The sequence below is a fragment of the Miscanthus floridulus genome, chromosome 4, assembly GCF_019320115.1.
Source record: "Miscanthus floridulus cultivar M001 chromosome 4, ASM1932011v1, whole genome shotgun sequence".
Taxonomy (NCBI): Eukaryota; Viridiplantae; Streptophyta; class Magnoliopsida; order Poales; family Poaceae; genus Miscanthus; species Miscanthus floridulus.
This window is the reverse complement of record NC_089583.1, coordinates 89,435,338-89,443,763: the sequence shown is the minus strand read 5'-3', so window position 1 is coordinate 89,443,763 and position 8,426 is coordinate 89,435,338. Positions and strand designations below refer to the sequence as shown.

At 42.7% G+C, this 8,426-nt stretch overlaps 1 protein-coding gene across 1 annotated transcript; it reads left to right on the top strand.

Moving 5' to 3' along the window:
* The first annotated feature begins 5,227 nt into the window (after window positions 1-5,227).
* LOC136552036 (heat shock 70 kDa protein, mitochondrial-like) lies at window positions 5,228-8,423 on the top strand. The gene is made up of 5 exons (XM_066543584.1): window positions 5,228-5,432; window positions 5,583-5,650; window positions 5,734-5,812; window positions 6,305-6,871; window positions 6,962-8,423. The coding sequence occupies exons 1-5, from the start codon at window positions 5,361-5,363 to the stop codon at window positions 8,216-8,218; spliced, it is 2,043 nt and encodes a 680-aa protein (XP_066399681.1). The 5' UTR covers window positions 5,228-5,360; the 3' UTR covers window positions 8,219-8,423.
* The last annotated feature ends 3 nt before the right edge of the window (window positions 8,424-8,426 follow it).

Here is an 8,426-nt window from a genome sequence, read left to right as displayed (position 1 = left end):
CGTCATCGTATCTGGCAACCACGAGTCCCCATGCCCTGTCGATAGCACCAAAGCCGTATAGGCCTTCTGATGAAATGACCACCACGGAAACCAGATGCACGCAGGCAATGAAGTCGGTCAGTTTTCGGAGGTGGTCCTCTAGGCCACTTTCTTCCAGCAACACGAAAGCGAACATCACCAGTGTCTGTCCGGTGAACACTACAAGAGCCAAACTCTTCACCTCCCTCCAGGTCAAGGGTAGAAGGAAAATACCTATGATCGACTTCTTTGACCCTGGTGTTACATCTCGTCCTTGTCTTACCATCTGATTGGTTCCATGGATCGGATTAGACGGAACAGGACCATTTCTTAGGCATCCTGTATCTGCATTGTCAATTTGAGAAACACATTTAATAATTGATTTTGGTTACGCTTTGTTTCTTTTTATTTTTAATAAGTATAGTATTTTTTTTTCCGATCAATGGACAATTTTCTGTGGAGAGGTTCCATCTGATCAATTATTATTGAAGGTAGTTTGGTTTCCTGCTCCCTCAATTCTAAAATATAAGACCTTTTGTCTTTTTATACACATAGCATTTTTTATGCACAAAAATATACACTATGTCTAGGTACATAGTTAAAGCAGTGTATCGAGAAAAGTCAAAATGTCTTATAATTTGGAAGGAATATAGTAATGTTTAAAAAGAAGCAAAAAAAAACTGTAACTGTGTAAGATGGAAAGGAAAATAGCAAATAGGTGGAGGATTTATTGAAACGTTGCCGTCCCATGGTGTCATGTTTGTACAGAGCGGATAAAAAGAAATTGATCGGTCTTCTGAAGGAAAAGATATTTGACATTCAAAAACTTGTCCCAACCAGAAGTATCATAGGTAATTAGGTAGTAGTACAAGTGTACAACCATGGCACGCCCGTTGCAAGGGAACCAGCTGAAGTTCTTATCACGGTGTTCATGATTTATATATTGGCTAATTCAAAAAAAAATCAAGATTCAATAGCCAACTAGTTGTTGGTCCATACTTATTTGGATCCTGAGCTAACATAGGGAGAGAAAAGGAGAGAGAATAGGCAATAGAGGTGACTTTTCGATACATTAGCACTTTTTTGATACATCTAAAAAACCAAAAACATCTTATAATTTAGAATGAGATAGTACTTAGGGCACCCGCAACGCAATGGATGACTTATAAGCTAGCTCTAAATATTTTTTATATTTTAATAGAAGAGAGAAAAGCTAGTTCTTTATCAAAAGCTAGACTCGTACACACATTTTAAGATCATGTGAGAGTGTCTTCTTGGTTATTCATGTTATTAGCTAGTATTGCTAAAGTTAGCACTATCGAAGAAGTTGACTGAGAACCAATAGCTTACGGGTGCTGAGGGTCACCTCTTTCTCTCTCTCACCTTCTCTCCACCCCATGTGGCGGTAGCGGGGGAGGGCAAGTGAACGGTGGTGCGTGCACGGTGAGCGAGCAGCAGTGGCGCCGTGTTTGGAGAGTGAGCGACGGCAATAGTGAGCTACCAGGTAGCGTGGTGCGAGGAGGCCAGATTCGGCAAGCGGGGTGTTGGATCTGATGGTGGTACGGTGGTGAAGGGACGGCAACAACCGGTACTTTTTTTTTCTTTCTTCTTCTTTTTCATTTGGAGGAAACCTGCATCACTCCTAGTTATGAGCCCAACAATGTTACCTCCAGACATCACTATCAATAATGCATTGCCGGTTCAAAAAAACGGCAGAGATGATGATTTTGGAACCAGCAGTGATCCCCGGTTTTATAGTAGCGTAAATATACACGTAAGGTAAATGGTTTAATCATTCTATGGACACGGGCGTTTTCAAAACGTCATGTGCTCAAAGGGGGCAATTTGCTAAAATTTATTTATAAGCAATATATATATATATATATATATATATATATATATATATATATATATATATATATATATATATATATATATATATATATATATATATATATATATATATATATGTTTTCAGTTGTTTTTAACAACACGAGTATCGTGAGTTGACAAATAAATTTGGCACATCCTAATAAGTAATAACCTTAGCGCATGTTCCTCATTGCTTCAGCCTTCAGCGTCTGCGCTTGTGCAGAAGCTGTTCTTTTTTCTCTTGCGCCGGTAGTCTCCTATTGCCGTGTTGTATTCGGATTGTTTTGCTCGATCCGTTTCCTCTTAATGAAAAACACGCCTCAGGGCACGGTCGAGTTAATAAGTAATAACCTTAGGCTGTCATGGTTTTAGTAGATAGTGTTTGGTTACCATCACAACTATGTTTTTCTAATTTTTAACCACGTGATCCATATTTTATAGACTTCGACTTCTTGCCTAGCTCTAGCTAGCTCTGCCCAACCTCGTATGCCTAATTTTCTTGCTACAAAAGTGTGGCGAAGCTAAGGCTAGCTACCTTAGTCAACATTGTGTGGTAACATTAGTTGGCTAGTTGCTTAGCCTGATCGTTTTGCTGTGGCTTGTCGTAAACGATTGTTAATTTTCAGTCGAAACAGTATTTTTCTCTCACATAAACCAGCCAACAGTACTTCTTTACGAACCAGCAACGATACGAATCAGCCAAACGAACAGGCTTTATCTATACCTCTATATCAAATAATAAAGAGGTAAAATTTCTCTTCACCTATTTTTTATCCGGCCATCCCTTAACTAACTTTATGAATGTGGAAAACCGTCTATAACCCTTCTCTTTATAAAACTAGGAATCCTAATTCTATTAGATCTCTCTGATTTCGGGTGAATAAAAATCTTAATTAAATAGGAAAAATATAATAATATGGACAACTAGGAATCTTAATCCAATTAGATCTCTCCAAATTCGAGTAACCAGAATAGGAATCATAATCCAAATGCAAAAATATAAGAATAGAAATCTAATAAAAAGCAAAGAAGGATAGAATTTATTTGTTTAGTTTCTTTTATGTTTTGTTTTTACTTTTTTCTGGTTTGTCCATTTTTAGTTGCTCCGAGTAAGTGTTGCTTTATGTTCATTTGAACGCTTTTCACCTGGCTCCTAAAATGTTCTGATTTTTTTCCGTGGCTATTTTCTAGAGTACATTCCAATTTTTGTCATGATTGTTTTCTACTTGTCTTTGAATATGCTCAGATTTTTTCTCGCGGATGTTTTTTACACTAGCTCGACTTTTTTATTTTGTTTTCTTCGTTTTCTCCACTGGTTTTTCGTGTTCTAATAAATATAATAAAAGTAAAAACAAACAATAAATAAGAGATCACATCCATTTTAATTTTTGACTCCTTAAGAAACAAATATTTTTACCACTAAGTTAATTTAATTTTTGACTCCAACTCATGACCCATGCTAAAAATCACTACATATTAGATCCCGTTGCAATGTACGGGCATGTTTGCTAGTATAAATAAATAACAAAATTTGTTTATCTCATGGTGATAGATATATACGTACCTTCAAGAGGAAGAACCATGGAGAAACCAAATATCGTAATAATCAACATCAACCTCCAGAAGAGTTCACCTAAGAGTTGGAGCTTCCACAGCCACGGGGGGCTGTCTCCGTGGCTTTGTCATCAACAGTCGCAGCCTGAGGCATGGCCACGGCGTGAGATGCTGCCGCCGTCGAATTATCCTCTATCTCGTAGAACAGAGCCCTGGAATCGAGGTTGACCGGGCTTGCTATCTTCACCAGCAACGCCGTCAATCCGAGGTGCAGCAGAAAAGTTGCGACGAGTACCTGGAGCAGGTGCCACCTAGGAGTATGCGAGTACAGCATGCGGACTGCCTTGCCTATGGTCTTGAGGGATCTGAACACGAACCTGGGATACATCGCAGTATCGCACAGGGAAGCCCGTGGCCAGAGGCAGAGAGGAGAAGAAATGGAACGGTGCAAATCATATCATATATATAAGGGGGTGATTGGTTACCCCAACCATATCATCCTTACATATTTTTTCTGCTTCACCCCATTCTATGCCGTGCTTGGTTTCCTGCCTCGTAGCTTTTTCTGCTTCGTTTCATTCCTTTGCCCTCCGCCGTCCCGTACGACTTCGTCTTTTCGATTCTCACTTCCCTCGTGATGCAGGACAGCGCGATGCACCCATGGTACAGGGGCCATGTGTCACACACTCAAAACTCTCGTCCATGCATGCAACCAAACAAGATCACATCTCGTACTGGACCAACAACAAGACACACGACTGGCTACACGGTTTGAGCATGCATCTCACCATTCTGGACCGGCTCTCCATCACCAAAGCAACCAATCACGCCCTATGTAACACCGAAGAGCCGCTTCCAAGAATTCCCCGGCCATTATAAAACATGAGGAAATTTCTTTAGTGGTCCTTATATTTGTTCCACAATCTCATTCAAATCTCAGTACTTTTAAAATACATGTTTAGCCCCTCTAAGCTTACTAACTCATATTGGCACTGCTTCTCAAGAAACTTTTGGAGCTATTTTTGTTAAATAGGTTAAAATAAAATAGCTTCTTATAACCCGATCTCATAGGAAATAGACGTTGGATAGAGCTGAAAATACTAGATTCTCTCAGCCCCTTTTCTATTCTACGGTTCTACCATAAGAATTGTTTATCAAACTTTTTGTAAAACACCTTCAACTTCGTAATTATATTGCTTGTGAAGCTAAAGAAAAAAAAGGAAAAGAACTATTTCACCAATCAAATAGGCTTATCGAGCGGAGCCTTATTTGTACCATACTACATGCTTATTTAGGACATGTTTGATACACATGTTAGAGACTAGATAGATGGGCTAAAAATTACCTAAATTAGCTATGATTGGTTAGCTAGTTGGCTAACAACTACTAAGTGAAGACTTATCTGATAAATTAGCTCACATATTAGCCCTTCTATTTATATGCTCTAGAGTTAATTTACGCAACAGTGTCGTGGTTGTTTGTCTAGCAAGAAAGGGATAGCCACAGTTACCGTTTCCCCAAGCAAAGAGAAGAAAATAATAATAATAATCTATCTACGGTATATTTTTTTTGAGCAATATATATATATATATATATATATATATATGATCGGCGCACGATTGGAGTCTGGAAAAAGCCCAGGCCCAACGGACGGAGGCCGATTGATGCCGTCAAGATGCTTCCACCCAGCCTCGTGGCCCACCGTCAGCCACAGACTTGTCCTTTTGAGAATCACAGAAATGCCCCTGGCCGCCGTTTCTTTCCCCTCTTCCAAGCCAATGCCGCGGACCGCGAGGGGTTTAAGAGAAGGGAGCGCTGCCGCCGCCACCCACTAGGGTTTTTCGGACCTCGCCTCCTCCTCCCTCCCGCGCTCACAAGCCGACGTCGGAAGCCGCGCCTAGGACCTAGTGCCAGCCATGGCCTTCGGAGCTCTCGTCGCGTCGAGGCTGGCCAGGTCCGGCCGCACCCTCGCATCCGCCGTTGCCCAGGTCCGCGCCACCTCTGTTCCCGTGAACCTGTTCTTTGATTGCAGTTCGTGCGCCTTGGTCAAGGCCAATTTGTGGCGTTGCGCGTTCTTCTGATGATGTTTGGGTTCATCCGATGTGTTGATCTGTTCTCTGCTTTTGCGATCTGATTAGGGTCCCATGCCCCATCGGACAGCGCCTCCTCTGCTCTCCAGGCTTGGAGCAGTAGCTCGTCTTCTCAGGTAATTAGGAACTCGAGATGTGTTGTCATCAATAGGTCCGTATCCATGGCAATTTGTTTCCCAAGTGAATGTTCTGCATGCAGCACAAAGCCGGCCGCGGCCGATGTCATCGGTATCGATCTAGGCACAACGAATTCCTGCGTCTCCGTCATGGAAGGAAAGGTGTGTTTTTTCCCTGTTCACTCTGAAATCTGCCGTATTCTGTTATTTGTAAATGGGTTGTTGTATCCATCTGTAGTAGATGTAATGCTTGAATTGCTGAAATTGGTTTGGGTCGGCTGCTGTATCAATATGTACCTAATGTCATGGCTTGAAATAGCTGCAATTTGAGTACATTCTGTTATTTGTAAATGGGCTGTTGTATCCATCTGTACTAGATGTCATGCTTGAATGCTTAAATTGGTTTGGGTCAGTTGCTGTATCAATCATGGCTTGAAATAGCTGCAATTTGAGTACATTCTGTTATTTTTAAATGGGTTGTTGTATCCATCTGTACTAGATGTCATGCTTGAATGCAGAAATTGGTTTGGGTCAGCTGCTGTCTATATGTACTTAATGTCATGGCTTGAAATTGCTGCAATTTGAGTACATGTTCAATTGGTTCTGGTTATGATGCTGGTAGTCAGGAAGTGATGCATGACTTTGCTTGTGTAGACACCACGGGTGATTGAAAATGCGGAAGGCACGAGGACAACTCCCTCCATTGTTGCCAAGAATCAGAATGGTGACCTGCTGATCGGTATCACCGCGAGCCGGCAGGCGGTAACCAATGCCCAGAACACAATCCGTGGGTCGAAGCGTCTGATCGGTAGGACTTTTGATGACCCGCAGACCCAGAAGGAAATGAAGATGGTGCCTTACAAGATTGTCAAGGCACCGAATGGTGATGCCTGGGTGGAGATGGGTGGCCAGCAGTACTCCCCTAGCCAGATTGGTGCATTTGTTCTCACTAAGATGAAGGAAACTGCAGAGGCTTACCTTGGCAAGACGGTCTCTAAGGCTGTTATTACTGTCCCAGCTTATTTCAATGATGCTCAACGCCAGGCTACCAAGGATGCTGGTAGGATTGCTGGACTGGAGGTTATGAGGATTATCAATGAGCCCACTGCTGCAGCTTTGTCATATGGAATGAACAACAAGGAGGGCCTTATCGCTGTGTTTGACCTGGGTGGTGGCACATTTGATGTGTCAATCCTTGAGATATCAAATGGAGTTTTTGAGGTAATTTTCTTCTCATATCTTGTACATATTCTATATGCAGATGTTGAAATAGGTGTAGTATATAATTCTTAATTCTGGCACCTTGTTCAGGTCAAGGCAACCAATGGTGATACTTTCCTTGGTGGTGAGGACTTTGATGGTGCACTGCTTGAGTATCAGGTTAGCGAGTTCAAGAAGTCAGACAACATTGATCTGAGCAAGGACAAGTTAGCACTGCAAAGGCTCAGGGAAGCTGCTGAGAAGGCCAAGGTTGAGCTTTCCTCCACTATGCAGACTGAAATCAACCTCCCGTTTATCACTGCTGATACCTCTGGTGCAAAGCACTTCAACATTACCTTGACCAGATCGAAGTTTGAGTCTCTTGTGAGCAATCTCATCGAGAGGACTCGCATCCCTTGTGTGAACTGCCTCAAGGATGCTGGCATCTCCGCTAAGGAGATTGATGAGGTTCTACTGGTTGGTGGTATGACTAGAGTACCAAAGGTCCAGGAGGTTGTTTCTCAGATATTCAACAAGCCACCAAGCAAGGGTGTCAATCCTGATGAGGCTGTCGCCATGGGAGCTGCTATCCAGGGTGGCATTTTGAGGGGTGATGTGAAGGAGCTCCTCTTGCTGGATGTCACACCTCTCTCCCTTGGTATTGAGACCCTTGGTGGCATCTTTACAAGGCTAATAAACAGGAACACCACAATTCCAACCAAGAAGAGCCAGGTCTTCTCTACTGCTGCAGATAACCAGACACAGGTTGGAGTCAAGGTGCTTCAGGGTGAGAGGGAGATGGCTGCAGATAACAAGCTCCTTGGCGAATTCCAGCTTGAGGGCATTCCACCAGCTCCAAGGGGCGTGCCCCAGATAGAGGTTACCTTTGACATTGATGCCAATGGCATTGTGAAGGTGTCAGCTAAGGACAAAGCCACAGGCAAAGAACAAGAAATCACCATCAAGTCTTCTGGGGGTTTGTCAGAGGTTGAAATTGAGAAGATGGTGAAGGAGGCTGAGCTACATGCTCAGAAGGATCAGGAAAGGAAGTCTCTTATTGATCTTAAGAACTCTGCAGATACCACGATCTACAGCATTGAGAAGAGTGTCAGCGAGTACAAGGACAAGGTCCCTGCTGAAGTCACCAAGGAGATCGAGTCTGCTGTCTCTGATCTGAGGGCAGCTATGGCTGAGGACGATCTGGAGAAGATCAAGCAGAAGCTGGAAGCAGCAAACAAGGCTGTGTCAAAGATTGGAGAGCACATGCAACAAGGTGGTGGTGGCAGCACTGGCAGCAGCGGCAGCAGTAGTGGTGGAGACCAGACTCCAGAAGCTGAGTACCAGGACGCAAAGGAAGCCAAGATGTAGGTTGAACCTTCATCAAGTCTCTATTTTGCATGTCCCCATTTAGGAAGTAATCTTACCAGCCTCCGGTTTCTTAGTTTTCTGTGAGGGTTGAGAGAATTGTAATTTTTGTTGTCAAATTTTGGGTCACGGATAAATTGTTAGCGTAACAAACTCATAAGTTAATTGAGCCATTTACGTATACTCATACGTTCTTTGAACTTTGTCAACT

Excerpts from the sequence above, each read along its gene's own strand:
- LOC136552036 (XM_066543584.1), top strand. The coding sequence starts at position 5,361 with ATGGCCTTCGGAGCTCTCGTCGCGTCGAGGCTGGCCAGGTCCGGCCGC. Across the intron at positions 5,433-5,582 it reads TCGCATCCGCCGTTGCCCAG|GGTCCCATGCCCCATCGGAC; the intron begins GTCCGCGCCACC and ends CGATCTGATTAG. Across the intron at positions 5,813-6,304 it reads TCTCCGTCATGGAAGGAAAG|ACACCACGGGTGATTGAAAA; the intron begins GTGTGTTTTTTC and ends TTGCTTGTGTAG.